General features: G+C 37.4%; 1 protein-coding gene across 17 annotated transcripts in view; it reads left to right on the top strand.

Annotated features, from left to right (window-relative positions):
• The window catches only part of SLC4A7 (solute carrier family 4 member 7), a 110,621-nt gene that overhangs the window by 10,951 nt on the left and 75,605 nt on the right, over window positions 1-24,065 (top strand). For 2 of the 17 annotated variants that reach the window (XM_045436387.1, XM_045436385.1), the window contains exon 1: window positions 22,059-22,216. The exons of 10 other annotated variants lie outside the window; for them this stretch is intronic. In XM_045436387.1, the coding sequence (XP_045292343.1) occupies window positions 22,184-22,216 (33 nt within the window). In that variant the 5' untranslated portion in view covers window positions 22,059-22,183. Of the gene's footprint in view, window positions 1-22,051; window positions 22,217-24,065 lie in introns of those variants that run through there. 5 more of the 17 variants (XM_045436383.1, XM_045436378.1, XM_045436394.1 and 2 more) reach the window with 5 other exon arrangements.

The raw sequence follows: 24,065 nt of genomic DNA, 5'->3' as shown, positions 1-24,065 counted from the left end.
CTCTGACTCACAGCTGCCCCTTCTGATGTCAGTTGCCAGTCCAGGTTGTCACCTGTCCTTCTGACCGATCAGCTATACGGTGGAGGTTCCCATGACCCCTTCTTGGATTCCACTGACTTGCTAGAGCAGCTTACAGAACTCAGGAAAAGTTTCTTCACTTTTGCCAGTTTATTCTGAAAGGGTATATGGTAGAGGACCCAGATGAACATCCAGGTGGAGGAGATGCATAGAGCGAGGGGTGCGGCAAGGGCTGGTGGAGCTTCTGTCCATTAAGAGTGCCACTGCTACTCTCCCGGCACCTCCACCCACGTGTTTGGCCACCCAGAAACTCTCCAGACCCTGTACTTGGGGAGTTTTATGGATGGCTTCATCGCGTTGGCATGACAATCATTAACTCCATTTCCAGCTTCTCTCCCCTCTCTGGAGAGTGGGTTGGGGCTGAATTCCAAGCCTCTCATCATGGCTTGGGCTTTCTGGTGACCAGCCCCCATCCAGGAGCCACCAAGAGTTACCTTGTTAGAACAAAAGACCCTACTGTCATGCAGGAAATTCCAAGGGATTTAAGACTTCTGTGTCAGGAACCAGAGACAGAGACCAAATGTTAGAAGGAAAGATGCCTCTGGTGCCCTTATCACTTACAAGATTATGAGGGATTTAGGAGCTCTGTGCCAGGAACCAGGGACAGAGACTAGTATGTATTTTGTTCTGCTACCTCACAGGTTAGGTGGTGGTTTATTGCCTTAAGCACCAAACTTGAGATATTTTGACAAAACGTTTAGACATTTAAAGCATAATACGATTTTTTGATTTAAATAATTTTAACCATTTGACAGAACATTTGAAATGTGATATGTGTGTCTCCTTTTAAAAATGAGTACTGATCACTAGTATTAGGCTGTTGTGGTCTGTTAAAATCTTATTTTAATTATTTTCTTTTGTCATTGAATTTCTTAACGTGTTTTAAAGATAACAGAGGAAGTCACAGAGTCATTTAAATGTGGGTAGGGAGGAGAAGGGTTTTGTGTGGTGTCACTCTGATATACAAATCTTGCCTCTTCAGATGGTCTTCTGATTCTTGACTTGTTATAGATAGTTGAGGTTACTAGATTGCTTAATTCTGTTTTCAGGAGATCTTGTTGTATCTTATTAGCGTTAGATTTTCAGAATTTAGTCTGTAGGGTATTTCAGTATAGAAGAATTTAGCACACTGCTTGGCAGAGTAGGTATAAGATAGTTCCTAATTGTTATTCTGCTAAGGCTCAGTGACAAGAAATTTTATGAGTTTATAGTTTCATCTTAAATTTAATTGTCATTTATATTTTTTCTGTAATCTGAAATAACAAGAATGATTTAAGTACAAGTGTACTTAATTGGATAAAGTGAGGCTTCTGAATTTTGCATATATGTGTACACATGTACATATATAGGTACACATGCACTCTCATATACATGCGTATGTGTTAATCTGAACCATTGGATCACTAAACAATTTGGAGATATTTAGGAATTTTCAGATTACCTGTAACATTGAATTTTAATGGGTTATATTAGTCAAGATACCATTCTACCACAAAAATGTGATTTCTCGAAAGGTCCTTATTGTAGGAATTTTAAGGTAATGCAGTTTGTTTTAAGGAGGTCATGTAAGGGGGCACGTGGTGGCTCAGTTGGTTAAACATCTGACTTCAGGTTCATGGGGTTGGGCTCTGTGCTGATACCTCGGAGCCTGGAGCCTGCTTTGGGTTCTGTGTCTCCTTCTCTCTGCCCCTCCCCTGCTGGTGCTCTGTCTCTGTCTCTGTCTCTGAAAAGTAAATAAATATTAAAAAAAAAAAAAAAAAAAAGAAAAAAAAGGAGGTCATAGACCATTGTCAGTTGCATTTTTTGTTTTGTTTTGTTTTGAGATTGATGTTTTCTTACCTCCATTTTTCAAGCTACTTCAAATCTTTTTTAAAAACAGTTTTAGGGTGCCTGGATGGCTCAGTCGGTTAAGTGTCCAACTCTTGATTTTGGCTCAGGTCATGATCTCATAGTCATAAGATCAAACCCCACGTGGGGCTCTGCGCTGAATGTGGAGCTTGCTTGGGATTCTCTCTCCCTCTCTGCCCCTCCTCAGCTCACGTGCTCGCTTTCTTTCAAGAAAAAAAAAACAGTTTTGATAGAGGTAAGATACAGATAAATAATTTTATTGATTAAAAGTCAAAACAGTATTTTACTGTAATAACATAGTTGTTATAGCAACGTGTGGGCTCACCCAGAATTAGAACCATATTGGAAGTGTGTTAGGGAGAGGTGGGAGATAAGGTCATAAAGGGAGTGAGGGAAAGAATTTTCAGGTTAAATTTCATCATTTTAGATCACAATTGAAAAATACAAATCGCATGTTTTACATAATTGCATTTAATACTCAGTTTTTAGATGTTAATTAATTTTGCTATCATGTCCTAATTGCATAGAGTTAGCAATAAATGGGTTTGAAAGGTTAAGTGGTGAATATTGAGTGGATTAGCCACGAGGGATTGTTTTATACTTATGGTGCCAGTGCCTCCTCACTTCCCGTTGTGAACTTCAAACAGTTAGGGGCAGTTTGAGATTTCTAATTTGGTGGCACTGCATCTCAGATCATTGGGGGTTGCTGCATTTTCCTGCCTCTACAATAGGTAGAGGTATCTTATGGGAGAAGTAAATCATGGTTCATTGAGAAAAATTTTTGTAGAGAGACAAGATGATACCATATCAGCCTTATTTTTCAAACTGCCTCATGAGAATGCCAATACATCAAAACAAATGAACACTGATAGGCTCATTTTGGTGGGACCTGTTGATTAGTGTTTGTTTAGTGTTTAATGTCTTGAATCTGGAGTAAACAGCTTTTGCTTTAGCTTGTTGTCTGAAATAAATGAACTTGACCGTTGTATTTTAGATCATAGGACTAGGGCCTTTAATCAAAACTTTTTACTCATGGTGTAGATGGTGAATTAAAATGTTAATTTTTACCCTTTTTTACTTTGTCTTCCATTATTCAAAATAGTTATGAAGCTAAAACCCTGAGTAGTCTCTGCTTGTCCAGCTTCTAAAGTAGGTATGATTAAATAAAATTTAGGAAGGATATTTAATGTCAGAATATTCATTCTCTGTATCTTCTCACTGTTTTCCAAGCTGTTATGATTTATTACTGGTTTGTAAAAATAATGTATTATATTATCACAAGCATTGAAAAAAAAAAGTAGAAAATACCAGACAGTACAGTTGGAAAAATAATTATTTTGTGAAACTTTTGTTACATATACATACATGGATGTGGACAGATAATGTGTGTACTATATTTCCAGGGGTTACTGTTAAGGAAAAAAAATTGGAAATCCGTTTTCATAAGACTAACATTTCATTACATTCTTTTGAGATTTATATATACATATGCACATGCACATGTATTGTTTTTTCATTTAAAATTTTAACAAATCCAAATAAATGTCCAGATTAAACACTTATGTGATGTCTAAGTTAAAGCTGCATCAAAAGGTTTTATACTGAAGAATTTAGCTTCTGGTTCCATGTACAATAAATGAGGCGTAATGAGAAAGAAGTGCCTGTATATATGTGTGTATGTGTGTGTATATACATACACACACATACACACACACATACAAATAAACAAATAAGTAACATATATAAATGTTTATGATATGTAAATAGAAAGACCTTTATTTAGTCAGTTTGACCTACACGTACCTGAGATGTTGTATTATTGTTAATGAGATGATCATTTAGAAAGGACTTGTATGGAAACTCCATGGAGAAAATCTTACCTTTAATACCTTAGCAACTGAATCAGTTCCTTGGTGCTATGCATTAACCGCTTTAGGAGTTTATAAGAAGCAAGATGAGTCGCATGCACTGCTTAATGACATTAAACTGTAATTTTTAGATTTTATGTGTATGTAAATACACATACTTTGAGAAAGCTTGGAGGAAAACAGGTATTATTTGTGTACAGGATAATCCTTATAGACTTAGGTTTTTTTGGAGAGGGATCTGAAGGAGAGTCCATTTGTTTCAATAGGAACCAAATTCATTGATGTAGGGAGGCATGAGTCTGATTCTATTTGATAAGCTGTAATTTATTTTTTAAAGAAATCTCTATGCCCAACATGGGTCTTAAACTCAACCCTGAGATCAAGAGTTGCATGTGCAGCCAGGTGCCCCTATAATAAAGATTTAAAGACATTTAATAAAGATATTTTAATAAAGATATCTCTAAAAGAGTTAAATTATTGTGCAAGGACTAGACAAAATGGTCATTTTTTCACCGGATCATCATGTTGGCACCTTAGCAGTGATTTACTTATTGACCTGTGTGTCGAGTTTATTTTTTTAAAGTTTATTTTTTTGAGAGAGAGAAAGAGAGCGCACGAGCGTGCACAGGCGAGGGGCAGAGGGAGAGGGAGAGAGAGTTCCAAGCAGGTTCCACACTGTCAGCAAGCCCAGCTCAGGGCTTGAACTCATGAACTGTGAGATCATGACTTGAGCTGAAACCAAGAGCTGGACAATTAACCAACTGAGTCATGTAGGCACCCCCTGTGTGTTGAGTTTTAACTGGAAAGGTGGCTGTAGTGAAAATTTTCATATAAATTTTCATATAGTTGAAGTTTAGGCTCTTGATGAAGTTAAGTGTGTTTAGGCATGACTATCTTATGAGTGGTCCTCTAAAGCTGTTCTAGGACTGAGTTCCTTTACGAGGTATTCAAGCCTTGCCAATGTTTGAGCTTTTGACGACTGTTAGAGAAGTCTTCAGTGGACCCAATGTAGGAATTTATGTTAGTTTCTATTTTACAGTGTCATTAATGTGATATATTCCCGTAATTCTTATTCTGTGAACCTTGAGACTCTTAATCTACCTTTCATTTTTGGTTTGTTTTCTGTTTTTGTCTATTGCCTGCACTTTCCTATCCAGTTTAGAATCCATGACCTATATCTTCTGCCTCCGTTTTGTTGTTTGAGGACATTTATCATCATGTCTCTTGGTTTTTAATATTTTGGTAAATTCCTAATCCTCAGTCAGTTTACCTGTGCTGGAGATACTCAGAACAGCTGGAAAAATTAAATTACACAGCTTTATAGATGGGTACTCCTATACATTTCTGCTTCTTTCCTCTGGTTCCTCATGAAACATAGAAAATACTCCCATGTCTAATTATCTCCTGTTCTGTACAGCGGGCACATCAAACATTCTTGCTCTCTCCAGAATGTATCCTCTTGCCCCCTCAATCTTAGTAAATAGTGCTGCTTTCTTCACAGAGACAGTAGAGGAAACCAGAAGGAGCTTCATCCACTGTTTCTTGTTGGACAGCTCAGCTAGACCTTGTGGTGTCTTACATAGGACTTAGAAAACCTTTTCTTCTGTGTTTCTTATCAATGAATGGCAAATTTGACTCAAATTTGAAAATGGGAGCATTGTCATGACTTTTCTTTCCGTCTGCCCAAACCCCAAATCCAGTGGATTCAGCATCCTATCTCTAGTCTCCTTTCTCCAAACTTCCTTTGATCATTGCAGTTCAGGCCTCTGTCTTCTTTTGCCTGTAATAATGTAGTATCTTTCCAGTTGGCTTCCAGTGTTAAAGAAAAAGTACCGTTTTGTTAAGGAAAAAGTTTCGACACTTGCTAAAGAAGGTAAAGCAGACTGTATTTAAGGGAAACTATCCTGATATGGGTATAGTGGCCATACAGTGGAGAAGAGAGATTGGACCCAACCCTGAGTCTAATGAGGACAAGAGGCATTTAAATCCAAGAAGCAGGGATGGGGATCAGTGGGTGGAAAGTTACTAAGAGGAAACAGCAGAGGTAAGGGGGTCCTTATTAGACCGACTCAGCAGAATCTGGGAGGGAGGACAGGGTGGTCAGGTATCCAAGGTGGTCAGGCTCCAAGGATGAGGGATTTTCATTAAACTCATTTGTCAGGATTCTCACTCAAACTGGATTCTGCAAGGACAGAGAGGGAACCCAAGGTCTGCTCAGAGAAGCCTGATTCAAGTTTGGTCAAAGGAGAGAGTCTTTGTCACCAGTTTCTACATTGTCACCTTGCTAGGGAATCTTGGTACCAGTGATTATAGTTCCCTTTTTAATTTTTTTTTTTTCAACGTTTATTTATTTTTGGGACAGAGAGAGACAGAGCATGAACGGGGGAGGGTCAGAGAGAGAGGGAGACACAGAATCGGAAACAGGCTCCAGGCTCTGAGCCGTCAGCCCAGAGCCTGACGCGGGGCTCGAACTCCCGGACCGCGAGATCGTGACCTGGCTGAAGTCGGACGCTTAACCGACTGCGCCACCCAGGCGCCCCAATAGTTCCCTTTTTAAAGCCTCTTGCTCTAAGGATGAATCTAAAACTTAATCTGTGCCCTGGAAGGTCTGGCCCGTTTCCCTTTCTCTACCTTTTTTCTGCCTTATCTGCTCTTTCCTCTTTCTTATATTTCAACCATTGTCAAATTCGTTTAGTTATTTGAACACACTGGACTTTCTCATCTCTGGGTCTGGGTATATTAAATCCCTACTCCTAGCATAGTTCCCGACACATAGTAGGCAGTCAGTAAATATCTGTTAGATGATTAAGTGAATAAAGGAATAAATGAAAGTATCTTGTAGTATAAGGATAGATATTAAAATCTCTGAAAAAAATACATAGATATCCAAATGATTGAGGTAGTGAAAAGATACACTTAAAATCACATATCCAAATGGAGAATTTCTTAATAATGTACGGGCATTTTGGATAGTTACAATAGTGCTTTCAGTAAGATGCAAATTTGTATAAAATGAATGGAAAATCATTTGCATTGAAGAAACCCTTGATCTAAAGGATGGCGCTCCCATTTCCTTAGATTTAGGTTTGAATACTATCTGCTGGCTACATTATTGACTGCCTCCTCTGTCTCCTAGAATTCATGACTTAAGTCGCAATTTAAGTGAGTATGAAACCATTAACACCTGGAAAGACAAGTGACAGTAAGTGCCTTACCTATGCTGAAACCAGTTTTTTTTTTAAACCTTTCAAAATATCCATGTTTTTAAATGAAAGCAAAAAAAAAAAAAAAAAAAAAAAAGAAGATAAAAAGCCCTATGTGACTTGCATCAAACCTGTCTAGAAAGGAGTATTTCATTTTTACCAGTAAGGATCTGTTGTACACATACAAAGTTAATAATTCTGTGTGAAGAATTTTCAAGGAGCTTAAAATTAGGTGGGAAATAGTGGTGAATACGTAAAGAATAAATTCAATTTCACTTAAATATAAAATGTAAAATTAACATAGGATGACCAGTGAAGACGGTCACATGATAGGATGGTTCTGATACCTAATATTTAATTGTTTTGTGCCAGGAACTTTTCTGAGCTCATTACCTTCATTATCTTGTTACATTGTTATAATTTATCAGTTGTAATACATACTACAGATAGAGGACACTGAGATTCAGTGAGATTAAGTAATTTGTCCAGTTTTGCCTAGCGAGTAGTAGAGCTGGGATTTGAATTGAGGTAATCTGAGTCTAGAATCTATATTCATTAATGTAATTAATGTTTTATCTGTAGCCAGAGTAAACTTGTTGACGGGTTGCATTACGTATATATAGGCACTGTTTTCCGTAGTATTTAGTGTTAATTTTATATCTAATGTAATTTATGGAGATAATTTGCTGGATTAGGTCATTAATTAGAAGCTGTTTCTCAAATATATGTAAGTCATTTTAATTAATGAAATTTTATGCAGTGTTTCATTATTTAAACATGATTTTGCTTTCTGAGTCCTACTTTATTTCTTCCTTAGCCACATATTCTAATGTTGCTGTTATTTTCCAGATGCTCTGACCACTGCAACATGTACTTTTTGTCTTCCAAAGATACTATGTTTCTTGTTTGTTGTAGTTTCTTCTTTCTCTTTGTACTTGTCAGTTTATCTTTTAAAAAATTAGTATCGGGGCACCTGGGTGACTCGGTTAAGCTTCCAGCGTTTGGTTTTGGCTCAGGCTGTGATCTTACAGTTCATCAGTTTGAGTCCCGTGTGGGGCTTTGCACTGACAGCACGGAGCCTGCTTGGGATTTCTCTCTCCCTCTCCCTCTGCCCCTCCCTGGATTGCACTCTCTCTGTCTCAAAAAATAAATAAACATTAAAAAAATTAAAAATTACTATCAAGTTAGTGAATTTTGGGAGGGAGAAGAGATAAACCCAAACCCAGTCTTTGATCTGTCATGCTCCTTGATGACCCAAGTCATTTTTCTTTACTTCCTTGCCTTTTGTAAGCATAAAGTGAGTTACTATTGGAAGAAACCTTTATTTATTTATTTTTTTCAGATAAAAATGTGTTTTCTGGGGTGCCTGGGTGGCTCAGTCAGTTAAGCATCCGACTTTGGCTCAGGTCATGAGTTCGAGCCCTGCGTCGGACTCTGTGCTGACAGCTCAGAGCCTGGAGCCTGCTTTGGATTCTCTGTCTCCCTCTCTCTCTGCCCCTCACCTGCACCCTCTCTCTGTCTCTCTCTCTCAAAGATAAATAAATGTTAAAAAATGTGTCTTCTGTTAGAGAACAAATATGGAAAATATTGGAAGACCGTGAAATAAAATGACCATTTGTTTGAATTCAATTGAGTTAGTTGCTGAAAATACTTAAAGTTAGATGATGTGCTTTTCAACTGGAGAATAATTGCCTGATGAATTAATTTCATTCAAATTTGGGCCATTTGGAAGATAAATAATTATCTTGAATCCATAAAAGAACTAGTATCAGAGGAAATAGCAACAACCATTTGTTGTAATGGTTAGAATTTGCTAGTTTATCTGCACAACAATTAAATTTGGCAACTTTTAATCTTAGATTTTTAAACTACTACTGTTTTATAATGGACAGCTTTTACCTTGGTAAGTGAAAACAAATAGAATGGTTTTGAATATTCCAGGCAGGATTCTTTTGGTTGCCTGGGATCAGAAATCTATTTAAACTTGCTACAGTTAAAGAGATCTTTATTGCAAGTACGTAGAGTTTTTGCTGGGATCCAGGAAAAGCTGAACACAAGCTTCAGAAAGGGAAGATGGCTTCAGAGCACAACCTCTCTAATCTTCCTCTTCCTCATCTCTGACACGTGGCTTCTTTATGAAGTGCCCCTTGAAGTCACTTGCGTCTTTTGTCCTCATCTGCTTCAATTTCCCCAATTTTTTGTTGTCAAACTGACAGTCTCTAGTCTGGATCCTTCTAAGCAAGGTTGAGTCTATGACTTTTAATTTACCAGATTAACCAGATAACTCCCTTGTGGTGAAATGCATACAGGGACAAGTTGTGATGATTTTCCTAGTGGATTCATTCTGTCGATTGGAGGAGTTAACATAGAGATGCTCTGTATTTCAAAAACCACTTTGAAAGGGGAAGGTTTATAGGTGAATAAGTAAGGCCTGAGGACTTGTTTTACAATGTCTTAAAGGTACACATATGTAAAAAGATTTCCATCCTGCCTTTATTTCTCTAAGAGTTATTATTAAAACTACAGTAGGGATAGTGTATACAGTAAAATTATCCATATGACATCCTTGGGATTCCTGTACACTGAGAACAAGTACCTTTCAGTAAAACCCTTCAAGCTCAAGATGCATTTCTGTCTGTAGAGTTCATTGCTAAATGCAACTTTTATATAAGGATGAAGGCTTCACTTTATGTTCGTCTCGGTGGGCATCCATGCTGACTTCTGAGGAAGAAGCTGGTAGATTTTGTTTGTTTTACTGATCTTAAAATACTAGAGATAAGTAGTAGCTCTCAGGTGTTTCTAGAGCAGCGGTTCCTCAGTGGGTCTGCGTGTTGGGGTGTGTTTCGTCCCTTAGGACCTCTGGCGTTCCCAGAGACATTTTTGCTTATCGCAACTGGGGAGAGGGGGTTTGTGTGCTACTGGCACCTAGTAGGGAGAAGAAGGCAGATATGCAACTGAACAGCCTGCAGTGCACGGGACCTCCCCCTACAACAAAGAAGCATCCAGCCCCAAATGTCAGTGGTGCCCAAGTTGAGAAGCTCTGTTGTCGGGAGTCAAGGATCATAGAGCCAAAAAAAGGTTACAAGGTTCAAAAGAGACACGATTTTGGAGTTAAGCACTGGTTTTTGAATGCCTTAGGGGAAGTGAGAGAGGAGATCATTTCTACCAAAAGCCTGTGTGTAAATATATCTGAGTTTACTACATTAATCTGCATTTTGACTTTGGTAATTGTACTATATTTAAACTAGTTTTAGTTACATTTTAATTCTTACCAATCATACTACTTTTTAATTTCATAGGTATGTTTTCCTAATGGTAGTCCAAGATGAGACCTACAAGAATGAAAAATTCTTTGTAATTGACATTTAGGAGTACTATAAATGAGTATTTTCTTAGTGCAAATATGAATTGAACTACATCTCCTTCATCCCTAGCATTTACATGTGAAGTATTAACTGAGAAAAAGATGCTTTCCCAAGAACAGTTGCTACTTTTTATAATGACATATTTTTTTCTTGAAAGTTTTTTTTTTTTTTTTTTTTAAGATTTATTTATTTGAGTAATCTCAGCACCCAAGGGGCTTGAGGGCTTGAACTCATGGGGCTTGAACTCATGACCCTGAGATCAAGAGTCACATGCTCCACCGACTGAGCCAGCCAGGTACCCCAGAAAGTTTTTTGATAAAACAATTTTTACTTTATAGTGAAATATATTTGTGAACTAGATTCTTCAGTTCTTTAATTCTCATGAAATTGTAGATAAAGCTCAAAATATTTTTAAAAACAAAATTCCTGAAAGGCTATAGGTATTTGAAATACTTTTAAAAAAAATGTGTGCGTGGGGGGAGGTGCTGGGTGGCTCAGTTGGTTAAACATCTGACTTCGGCTTAGGTCATGATCTCACAGTTCGTGAGTTTGAGCCCCACATTGGACTCCGTGCTGACAGCTCAGAGCCTGGAGCCTGCTTCGGATTCTGTGTCTCCCTCTCTTTCTGCCCCTTCCCAGCTCGCACTCTGTGTCTCTTTCTCTCAAAAATAAGTAAACATTAAAAAAAAAAAAAAAATGACCGTAGGGTTGCCTGAGTGGCTCAGTCAGTTAAGCATGCAACTCTTGATTTTGGCTCAGGCCATGATCTCACAGTTCATGAGATCACGCCCTGCGTCGGGCTGTATACTGACAGTGTGAAGCCTGGTTGGGATTTTCTCTCTCCCCCACCTCTCTCTGTCTCTCCTCCACTCATGTGTGCTCTCTCTAAAACTAAAGAAATTTAAAAAACAAACAAACTGTAAGTCTGCTTCACTATAACACATTGATTATTCAGTGTGCATTGTAAAATGCCCATATAAAAAATATAGCTGTCAATTCCTAAATATTCTAATATATAAATGGAACAATTTATTCAGTAGCTCTGTACAGTCTGATCTGAATGACGTTAATAACGTTCAGGCTTCTTAAAGCAGCTCCCACAGAAGTTTTTTCAAACCCTGAATTTCCTGCCTGAAACGTGAACTCTCCATTATCATTGGACATCCTGCATGTCTGACGATCGCCACCAGATGGTGATCTTATACGTTGATAAAGCCGGATCCTTGGTGAAAACTGAATTGGTTGCCCAAATTAAGCCATGTGAACTCAGCAGTGATATTTAGCAATGGTGAAGGGTGTGGACTCGCTATGCTTCCCTCTGAAACATGTTTTAAAATGAGGTATGTTTTCATTTGTTTTGGAGGGCTTTTTCTTTTCTTGGCTCTTCGGTTCACATTTATCTATGGGAAACCAAAGTAAAATAACATCCCCATAACTTTATTATAATACTGATGCTAATTTATTGTGTTAAAGTTTTTGCTTTTGATCGGAGTTATTTTATGGCTGTTACCAAATTTCTGATAGATTTAAAGTAGTATTTCAAAGTAATTAGGTGAGTGTTTTTGTGATTCAGTACATTTTACTTACAATTCCCTAAATGAGGCATAGAAGCAACTAAAGTTATATGTAGAACAAATAAAACTATATGTAGTTCAACTTCGGGGAAGGTGTGTGGCCTGGTGGAAAGAGCACAGGCTTTGAAGTCAGATGGCCCTGGATCGGAAAAAGATCAGCTGTGTTACCTTGCAGAGTTCTTGTGAGGATTGAAAATAAGGCTTGTAAGTGGCTCTCTGAAAAGTGCATTCTCCCTGGAGGCAAATGGATGTGATTTAACATTTTAGCTTCTTCCAGTGTACCCGGTGGGACCTTGGGAAAATGACTTAAGTTTTTAGAGCCTAAGTTTCTTCTTTTATATATTTGGGATAGTAATACCTCCTCCTAGAAATGTTTAGGGTAGTAAATGAAAGAATGCATGTAAGGCATATAGAAAGTTTTAATAAATAATATCTGTTACTTTTGTCCTCTGATACCATACAAGCTAGTAATGACCCCAGTGTAGGTCTATGTGTAGTAAGAAATACAACTAAATTCCTGTCCATTGCTGTTAAGGGAGATTGTTCTTCCCACGTCTCTTTTTTTTTAAGAGTTTAGGAAAATATGAGAATGTAGCAGTTTAAGTTAAAGAATTTAAAACATGTTTTTCTCTTAATTAAGAAAAAATGCGGCTCCCCCCCCCCCCCCCTTTTTCCTGGGCAGATAAAGAAACTTCACTGGGTCCTTTGCTTTATGTCAGCAGCATCCTTTACATCGTTAGCCATCACGCCTGTATTGTGTTCCTCTGTGGTCGTCCTTGCCCCGTCAGTAGTTTCACTTGCCATGAGGGAGAGGTCTAGAAGCAGATGATCCTCCTTCTGACTGTTGTCACAAGGCCAGTGCAGCCTAACACACATCATAGTGCCTCTGTCATGCACCTCACTTCATCTCCTCATAGAGGCATTTTATTATCTCACATCATCCCAAGAAGAAGGGTGAGTACCGTGAGATACTTTGAGGGGGACAGACTGCATTCACATAACTTATTATAGTATGTAGTTCTGATTGTTCTATTTTATCATTGTTGTTAATGTCCTGTGTATGTAAGTTATACATAGCTATATGCACAGGAAGAACATATACAGGGTTTGGTACCATCCGTGGTTTCAGGCATCCCCTGGGGGTGTTGGAACGAATCCCCCGCTGGTCAGGGGACTGCTGTACTGGAAAAGTGACTTCACATTTGTAAAGGGAACTTAAATGCAGATTTCATGTTTTTAAAATCATTTTGATTCCTGTACAATTCTATACCACACTTAACGTTTCTAGATTTTTTTCCCCTTTGGCTGATTAAAATTCACAATTAGAATTCTGTTTTTGTATTATTTTTTCCTGAATTTAAGATGATAAAAAAATCAGTTTATGTGATTATGTAATTTTCTGACCAGGATGTTGAGAAAATGCTAGTTTCTTCCCACTGTGCCTACAAATTTATTCTTTTTTTTTTAAGTTTCTATTTAAATTCTAGTATAGTTAACATACAGTGCAGTATTAGTTTCAGGTGTACGATACAGTGATTCAGCACTTCCATACAAGACCCTGTGCTCACCACAAGTGCTCTCCTTAATCCCCATCCCCTATTTTACCCATTCTCCCACCCACCTCCCACCCACCTCTCACCTAGTAACCCATCACAAATGAGCAAAGGAATAAAAAAGAGAGGCAAACCAAGAAACAGACTCTTAACTACAAATTCATTAAAAAAAAAAAAAAAAATGGCGGGGCGCCTGGGTGGCTCAGTCAGTTAAGCGTCTGACTTCGGCTCAGGTCATGATGTTGCGGTTCGTGAGTTCGAGCCCCGCGTTGGGCTCTGTGCTGACAGCTCAGAGCCTGGAGCCTGTTTCAGATTCTGTGTCTCCCTCTCTCTCTCTGACCCTCCCCCGTTCATGCTCTGTCTCTCTCTGTCTCAAAAATAAATAAACGTTAAAAAAAATTAAAAAAAAAATGGGAATGTGTTGAGGAAAGTCTTGAACCGTCTTCTGACCTTGTGAAATATGCTTTCATAATGTTACTTGCCTTCGTATCAAAGTTGTATTTATTAAAACATGAATTGGTCATAGTTTTGAAGAATTGACTAAACCGATAATTTTTCATTTTTAGTGACTTCTTAATGTTTATCTTTGCTATTAAATTTTATACTATATACTTATACTATATACCGTATACTTAACATCTTTAGAGAACCATGATCTTTGTTGAAACAGACCAATGTATTATCCCCTATACTTTGTCTGTGTTCATAGAAACAGTTACTCACAGATATGTTTTACCCTTTGTGATCGTATTAAACATAATAATTCTGCAGTTTGCTTTTTTCTTAACATATTAATTGATAGTTATTGAGTACAACCTCCTAGTTCTGTCTCATTCTTTATATTCTACTACCGTGTAACGGTAATTAACTATTTCTGTTTGTTTACTTTCAGGTTGTGTTTTGTTTTTGCTAGTTTGAACAGTAAGCATGCTTGACCTTATCTAAATATTTTGGTGCTTTTATTTCTGTGGGGTAGATACTCAGAAGTTATATTGCTGCACAAAGAATATTCTTAAAGATTAAAATAAAATGGATTCTCTCTAGCTTACTCTCCAAAAATATAAGTTGAGAAATTTATATTCCCACTGAGAATTATGAGAATGTCTGTGTCTCTTTACCTTCATCAGCTTTAGATGCTAATTATAATTTTTTTTTTTTTTTTTGCTAATCTGATGACTAAATTTTGCTTAACCTCTAGCGAGAGTGTCCATCTTATATGGTTATTGGTCATTTGTATTTTCTCTTAAGGGAATTACTTGGTTCATATTCTTTGTCCATTTTCGTATTCCTTTTACTTCTTTTTTACATCAAGAAGTTTCTGGTATTAGAGATATTTAATGCCATGTCTGTCATGTCTACATATATTTCCTTGTGTTCTACCTTGTCTCTTTGTGATGTTCTTTGCTTTAGAGAAATGTTTGATTTTTTTTTTTTTTTAATGTTTGTTTAGTTTTGAGAGAGAGAGAGAGAGAGAGACAGAGCTTGAGCAGGGGAGGGGCAGAGAGAGAGAGGGAGATACAGAATCCGAAGCAGGCTCCAGGCTCTGAGCTGTCAGCACAGAGCCCGACGCAGGGCTTGAACTCATGGACCACGAGATCATGACCTGAGCTGAAGTCGAACACTTAACTGACTGAGCCACCCAGACACTCCTGATTTTTTTTTTTTTAATAGAGTGAAATAAATCTGTGTCAGTCTTTTTCTTTATGGCTTCTAGATTTCTCATCTTGCCTAAGAATATATCCTAACTCCAATAGTATAAAATACTGTTTTAAATTTTAGATATTACCCTTCTAATTATCTTAAAAATTTTTTTTTTCATGTTTATTTATTTTTGAGAGAGACAGAGACAGAATGTGAGTGGGTTAGGGGCAGAGAGAGAGAGGGAGACACAGAGTCCAAAGCAGGCTCCAGGCTCTGAGCTGTCAGCACAGAGCCTGATGCAGGGCTCGAATTCACGAGCTGTGAGATCATGACCTGAGCTGAAGTCGGACACTCAACCGACTGAGCCACCCAGGCACCCCTACCCTTCTTATTATCTTTAATCCACCTAGAATTAATTTTTACCTCTGGTTTGCTGTAGACAGCTGTATTTCAACAAAATGGAAAACCGAAGAAGTCTTTGCATTTAATAAATGCATTCCTTTCTGTTTCGTGACTCTCTTTTGTCTTACAAAATATTTAATATATTTATTATTTCTGTGCTGATACCATAGTCTTCATTATCATAGTTTTATAGTATACTGGAATGTTAGGCAAAGTGCTCCCCCTCCCCCAACTTTTTTTCATGATTTTATTGGGAATCGATTATCTTAGAGATAGTGGAATCTTATGACTTGTATAAAGACTGAAGTCTTCAGTATTTTGCATTTTAAAGATTGCTTTTGGTATCTAGTTAATAATTTTATCATTTTTAGGCAGATTCTTTTTATTCTCATTATATTGAAGTCACATTGAAAGAGATCTACTTTAATACTTGCGAGTTTCTTGAGTGTCAGAGGTTTAGTGACATTTTCTTTTTTTTTTTTTTTTTAATTTTTTTTTTTTTTAATGTTTATTTTTGAGACAGAGAGAGACAGAGCATGAATGGGGGAGGGGCAGAGAGAGAGGGGGACACAGAATCGGAAGCAGGCTCCAGGCTCTGAGCCATCAGCCCAGAGCCTGACGCGGGGCTTGAACTCACAAACCGTGAGATCGTGACCTGAGCCGAAGTCGGACGCTCAACCGACTGAGCCACCCAGGCGCCCCTTAGTGACATTTTCTAATGGTCCGATCATAAATCTTGATTCTGGAACTAGATAGTAATGTTTAAGTGATCCTTATACTCTAAATGTTTTTTAACATGGATTTCAAAATTTTAGAATTCACCAGAGGACACAGCTTAGAAGGCTTATTATAAATATTGCACAGAATGTAAATGTTAATCAGTCTTGATATAAAAATAAAAATCTAATTCAAAACAGAGATATTGAAGAGATTGTACGTGAAAAAGGTGTGTGTGTGCATGTGTGTGTATGTGTGTATGTCAGGGGAGTGGTGTGTGAAAAATCCTTGTTTTTCTTTTTGTAAAATTAGCAGATACTGCCTAAAACGAGATATTATTTAAAGTTATGATGGCGACTCTCGTTATGAGAGAACAGTTACAAGATGGAAACAGAAAGTACCTCTGTCTGGTGAGTGGATGTGGTATGCGAGGAATACTTCTTTGGGGAGACTTGTGTTAAGACTTGATTTCTTCCACCACATACAGGTTAATTTAATAATTTACTTCAAAATGTAGTTGCTGTGTACTCATACCCAAAAATCTTTAGGATGTATTTTTAAATTGTTATGTACATAACAGTTGTAACGTGGCTACCTTTTTTTGTAGGCATATATATACTTCTGTTTGCATTACAGAAATGGAGACAAGGTTGAAAATGGAGCAGAGAGAACAAGGGAATAAAGGAGACTGTTTTGATTTACATAAGTGTACGGCTAAATGAAAGAAGCCTGATACAGAATAACAAATACAGTGGGATCTCACTTATTGCAGACTTATAGAAGTGGAGAGTAGAATGGATGATTGCCAGGACGAAATGAGGGGGGTGATGGTCAAAGGGTACAAAGTTTCAGTTACACAAGATGATTAAGTTCTGGATATGTGTTATACACTACACAGTAACAGCATACAGCTAACAATACTGTATTATATACTTATATTTTTTTAACAGACTAAGACAAGTGTTCTTACCACACATAAACACATAATAATAATAATAATAATAATAATAATAGTAGTAGTGGTAGTAGTAATAAATTGGGGAGGTGACAGGCAAGTCTTTGGCCTTGGTGGTGGTGGTGTTTTATGGGTGTGTGTTTATTCCCAAACTCATCAAGTTGTATGTATTTCATATGTACAGATTTCTACATGTTGACCATATCTCAGTAGATCACCTTAAAAAATAAGGATTGCTATTACATAACACTGAAAAATCTTTAAAGAAATAGCCAGGTTAAAATTCCTGAGCTTATATATTGAGTTAATAGCTTTTTATCGAGAATAGTGGAATAAAACTTTACCTTTCTATTTAATCTGTAAACTTGATTTTAACATTTAATTTGAATATTGGCTTTAGTAGTGCCCAGGATACCATCACAACAGGGAGCATGTTGGAGAAATGAATCTTTTGTATTTTGATGAAGAGTTAATTTTGTTTTGCAATTTTGGAAATTAAAAATCTATGTATGTGGTTCCTTCTTGTCTCCCTGCGAGCTCTTAACCTTCCTTTTCTCTTCCCCTGCCCATCCTCCTCCCCCTTCTTCTACCTAAATCCCTGTGCTCAGGGTTTTATAATCCAGTTGGGGGAGACCTATGCCTGACCAGGGTTTTAAGCTCTTAAATACTAGTGGGGAGGGCCAAGATTTTCTATAGGAGGTAAATTTCAAGAGGCTATTGTAGGAATTGGTATTGAACCTGATTGTTTGCAGATGCTTTTTATTCTGGGTGTGATGTATTGAGAATTTTTGAAATCAGTTTTTCTGATTTCTATTTGCTTTTTTAAAATTTATGTTTATTTGCCAGGTATAAATCACAGAAAGATTGAATATTTTTAAAATATGATAGGGGCGCCTGGGTGGCTCAGTCGGTTGAGCGTCCGACTTCAGCTCGGGTCATGATCTCACAGTCTGTGAGTTCGAGCCCCTCATCGGGCTCTGTGCTGACAGCTCAGAGCCCGGGGCCTGTTTCAGATTCTGTGTCTCCCTCTCTCGCTGCCCCTCCCCCGTTCATGCTCTGTCTCTCTCTGTCTCAAAAATAAATAAACATTAAAAAAAATAAATAAATAAAATATGATAAATTATATGCTTTAGTGTAACTTGATGCCATTGGGGCTTCTAATTCTTAATCTGGTATAGGTCTTCAGTGAATTTAAGATTACATTTTGGGAAATAGATATTTCTATAGAAAATGCCATTTATTTGCTTTGTTAAAGTAAAGACTTTGATGGTATCGGGGAGCAAATGTGTCTATCCAAAAAGAATGTGTTTAATTTAATTGAGATTATATTTTATATGAATTTGGTAGACATTTTTTCATTCATGTTCAGTTAGAATTTTGTTTTAATCATTTCTGGTTGGAAATTTTTTTTCCTTACATTTCTTTTTTTTTTTTTTTTTAATGTTTTTATTTATTTTTGTGACAGAGAGAGAGCATGAGTGGGGAAGGGGCAGAGAGAGAGGGAGACACAGAATCTGAAACAGGCTCCAGGCTCTGAGCTGTCAGCACAGAGCCTGACGCGGGGCCCGAACTCACAGAGTGTGAGATCTTGACCTGAGCTGAAGTCGGACACTTAACCAACTGAGCCACCCAGGCGCCCCTTCCTTACATTTCTTTATGCATAGTTGGAGTAGAGGAAAAGCATGGGCCGAGAAAGACTAGTTTTGAATCCTAAACCTACTGCTTACCAGATCTGTGACTTTGCAGAAGTAATTTAACATCTCTGAGCTTTAGTTAGAGTTGGGAGGATTTAATGAAGTATCTGAAGGTTAAATGTGCTATAGAAAAATAGGATATATGCAATTGTGTTTAGCATAGTTTTGGCACATAATAGGTGCTCAATAAGTATTTTTATTATTTTCTAGAAACCCAGAATAACAGAATGATACTGTTTAGTCTTCGTTCTTTAAAATGTTTGTTGGGGGCGCCTGGGTGACTCAACTGGTTAAGTGTCCGACTTCAGCTCAGGTCATGATCTCACAGTTCGTGAGTTCGAGTCCTAGGGCTGTTGCTGTCAGTACAGAGCCTGCTTCAGATCTTCTGTTCCCCTCTCTCTGTCCCTCCCTGGCTTCTGTTCTCTTTCTCTCTCTCAAAAATAAAAAAAATATTAAAAAAAAACTTTTTACAATTCTTAAAAAAATAAATAAAATGTTACACAAACAACATCATAGAGAAACTAAAAAGAATATAATCCACTCACAACACTTTATTTACTTATTCATTATTTACTTATCTATTTTTAAGTCAACTCTGTGCTCCGTGTGGGGCTTCAACTCATGACCCCAAGACCAAGAGTCACATGCTGCACAGACCGAGCCAGCCAGGTGCCCCCTCACCCACAAGTCTTTAATTCTATATTTTAAACATAAAGCCTTTTCCAGTACTTTAGCAGTGCTGTCCATGGACCCCTGCCAGTCCCTGAGATCAGGGGATCTGTAAGGTCAAAACTATTTTTATAGTAGTGCTAAGACATTATTTGCTTTTTCCACTGTTTTGGAATTTGTATTGATGGTGCAGACACAATGATGAGTGAAATGATGGGTCTCTTAGCCCAACACAAGGCAGAGGTACCAAACCGCACTGGGAGGCATTCTCTGTTTAAAAAGGGAAATGAATTTTTCACTTAAGGATGTCCTGATGAAGCAGTAAAAACTATTTTAGTAAATCTGAACCTTTGAGTGCACACTGCTTTAATATTCTGAATGAGAAAATAGGAAGTATGCATGAAAACACTTTCTGCTACATACTGAAGTACCAGTAATTGTCTGGAGTAAAAAACACTGGTGTGATTGCTTGAAATGTGAGTTCAAACTAGCTGCCTTTTTACTTGAAAGAAAAACTGCAGACTAAACTGTGGTTTATTCAGACTTCACATTTGGCAGATATTTCTTTAAAAAGCTATGAAATGAGTGAACCTGCCACTTCAGGAAAAACAGCTGGTAATATTTGTTACCAGTGATAATAAATCTAGCTTTCATGATAAAAAAGGAAATTTGGAAAACGTGTCTGCCAGCCTGACCTTGTCAGTTTCTTAGTAGTTGAATGTCTCTGATAAGATTACTGATATTAACAAGTGTAATTTTTTAAAAATTGCATAATGAAATGTGAAGTTTGGAAAGTTTCTAGTACCCAGTGAAAACATATTTTGCAAATGGGTGAGCCATTCAAAGTGCATGATAGACCAGTGGATTTCAGTATACAATGTGTAACAACATTCATTTGTTTTATTTGTTTTAATTTATTTCTTTATTTTTGAGAGAGACAGAGTGTGAGAGGGGGAGGTGCAGAGAGAGAGGAAGACACAGAATCTGAAACAGGCTCCAGGCTCTGAGCTGTCAGCACAGAGCCCGCTGCGGGGCTCGAACTCAAAAACTGTGAGATCATGACCTGAGCCGAAGTTGGTCGCTTGACTGATTGAGCCACCCAGGTGCCCCATCATTTGAAATTGTTTTAGATTCCACCTTGCAAACTGACATTTAAGAAATGACTACTTTTGGGATGCCTGTCTGGCTCAGTAGAGCCATGTGACTCAATTTCAGGGTCCTGATCTCTACCTTGGGTATAAAGCTTACTTACAAATAAAAAAAACAAACAAATAAATAAGGAAAAAAAGACTAGTTCTTAAGTTTGGTGATAGGTATCAAAGAGGAATATCCACCTTACTTGAAAAGAATATTAAAACACTCTTCCCTTTTCCAACAGTATTATGTGAACCTGGAATTTTTTTTTTTTTTTTTTTAGTTGTGTATTTTGAGAGAGCGCGCACGCGTGCATGCACACACATACGCGCGCGCACGCACACACACACACACACACACACACACACACACACACACGAGCGAGTAGGGGAGGGGCAGAGAGGGGAGAGAGAATCCCAGGCTGACCCTGTGCTGTCCATGCAGAGCGTGACACGAGGATCGATCTCATGAACTGCGAGATCGTGCTTGAGCAGAAATGAAGAGTTGGACGCTTAAGCGACTGAGCCACCCAGGCTCCCCAACCTGGGATTTTTTATATAATTCAACCAAATAAATCGTATCCTCGATTAGAGAAGTGGATGTGAAAATCTAGTTGTCTTCTAATAAGTCAGATATTAGAGATGACCAAAAATGTAAAAGCCTTTTTTCTCACTAAATATTTTATTTTTGGAAATGATTATGTTTCAATAATGTTATTTACGTTAACATGCAATGATTTTATTGTTTTAAGTTGAATTTAAATATTTTAAAGCTTTCTCAGTTTTACTTCCACTATGATAAATACAGGTGTTAAACTTGTGTAAACAAAGGCCCTTTGAGGTCTTCTGTCATTTTTAGAGTGTAAGAGCTTGAGTCTGAAAGTTGGAGCGGTGCTTCTCATTTCCTTTTTTCTCATTTAGCTGTTATCCATATGAATACTTCATTTTGGTTAGAATAATTATAAACCATAATATGATTTCCTCGTCTTGCTATTAATATAGTTACACCAAGTTGGCATAAATGTGGTAATGATAAGACAAGACTTTTTTTTCGATGAAAACATCTTTGGGTCTTAACTGAAATTAAGTGAAAGGGCTAGATTTAACCAGCAATGTTATTGGCAGTTTTTCCTTCCCTCCCTCCAGTCATCCCCTTATAGCTTTAGAGTATGTTGTCTTTTGAACTAACCTTGCAGAAAGGTTTCCGTTGAAAACTGATTGCTTTGTTTCTCTTTTGGTGTTTTCAGTTACAACTAAATGTGTGTATTATACTCGGAGTCTCTTCTGTGACCCTGTATAAGTTATTAGCTTGGAAGATTAGGTAACGTAGAAGACTGTGATTGGCTGTACCATGAGAGCAACTTAGAAGAGTTCATCTGTGCAAAGCCCAGTGACCTAAATCAGATATGTACTCACTGTCCCTGGAATCTTCAAGGGACTTAACAGCATTACGTTGTCAAAGACAAGGCATTTATACGTTACCATGGAAAGATTTCGCCTGGAGAAGAAGTTACCTGTATGTATCTAGTTGTGATCTTGTGTTTTATTTACAAACAGATTTGGCTTTTTCAGTTTAATAGTGAAGCTTGAAGAAATGTCAGGCTTATTAGCACTGGCTTAGAATAGTATCATCCTCTGTGTCCTTGGCTGTGGAAGTCATCTGCTGAAAAGAGTAACTCCTTGTGAAAAGTTAGCAATGATTGTAGCATCTTTATTATTCTATAAAATTTGGTTTTTGATCAGTTAATATGACTTGAATAAGGCTTTTAAAAATTCTTTTTGGCCAGGATGTTGGGAAAGAGATTAATTTGTGGTAGGTATCTTCTGATGCTGTTTTAATAACAGATTTTGTAAATCTCAAGTGTCAAAAAAGGATGTGACTAGATTTGTGAATATATTGTTAATCTTTGCCTTTCTTTTTTCCTCAATATTATGCCTTTGACATGTTAAAGTTTGACTTTTGATCATTTGGCCAAGAAAATACACATCACAGGTTTTGCTTTTGCAGGTAGGAAAATGACTTATGCGAAGAATTAGTGAAATGTGTTATGTAGGTATAAAATCTGTTTCAAATAAAACCTCATTTGTTTGATTATGCTGCGAATTCCTGCTTGTGAATTGAATTTAGGTTTTATCATGTGTCGATGATGGGCTTGTTTTTAAACCAATTTACTAAATTTCAAAATATTGAGTACCTTTGTATGTTTGAGCTTTAATTGTGTTCGTAAGGAGTTTTTGAGTGAATCCAGTATAAATTTTTAGCCGAGTGTCTTGTCCTTTGAAACATATTCGACATTCAGGTATTTATTAGAGAACTTAACTAAGAGTCCTGCTCAATGTTAGGATATAGTGGTGAGGAAAACAGACACGATTTCCCGCATCTTGGAACTTATTTTTCTACTGGAAGATAGTAGAAAGAAGTTAAATGAGTAGTTGCATAAACATGTAAAGAAAGCCAAAGAAGTAGTTACACAAATATGTGATTATAAGTTTTGAGAAACGGTGTAAAGAAAAAGTACTATGTGTCCTCAACATATGTTTTAGTGACCTTGGTCTGTTGTCTAGTGGATGAAGAACCCATCTAATTGGGACTAGAGACCTGGCGTTTAATTTTAGTTCTTTGACCAGCTCAGTGTGATCTTAAGTCACTTAAGCTTTGTGCGTGTGTGTGTGCGCGTGCATGTGTGTGTGTGTAAAATGTACATATAAAATCAGAAAATTGAACCAAAAAAGTAAATCCTGTTGATACCTATGAGGTCTCATTTATTCATTGGGAACGGAAAAGACAATTCACTTACCTCTGGATTTCTCATCACTGGGAGCCACGCAGCTATAAAGTAATTGTTGAGCTGGACATTTGACTGTATTAGCTTTTCATTCTCTGATGTATCCCTGGTACCTGGCATAATGCTTGGCACACAGTATACACTCACTAAATATTTGTTGAATGAATGGATGAGTTCCTTAATTGCTAGTCTTTAAATGAATGAGATTTCTTTCGTCATCTGTTGGATTTATGGGGATCCAGGGGTATTATCCAGGGGAAGAAGAGGCAAACAGACCATATTGCTGAGGGATTTCCTGCCTGTCTCCTGTTGGGTTTTCACTAGAAAAATGCAATGGAACTCTAAAAATACCAGGTAATGAGAACCCCATGCTGACTGAAGATGGGGAATCATGATAGAAACCTACTGGGCCTTCTTTTGCTGAAAAACATCTATTGGATCTTTGTGCGTGCATGGTTTCTTCCCTTTGGTGCAGAATGCCTGTGCCTTTCTATACATTTAAACCACCAATGAAGTCTACATCGTTTCTTTAAAAACCTGTTTTGGAAATGGATTTTGTTACTATGCTTATTTCTGTCA

This window comes from Leopardus geoffroyi, chromosome C2 (genome assembly GCF_018350155.1).
Source record: "Leopardus geoffroyi isolate Oge1 chromosome C2, O.geoffroyi_Oge1_pat1.0, whole genome shotgun sequence".
Classification (NCBI taxonomy): Eukaryota; Metazoa; Chordata; class Mammalia; order Carnivora; family Felidae; genus Leopardus; species Leopardus geoffroyi.
Note: the sequence above shows the minus strand (reverse complement) of the source record. Positions and strands in the feature narration are given on the sequence as shown.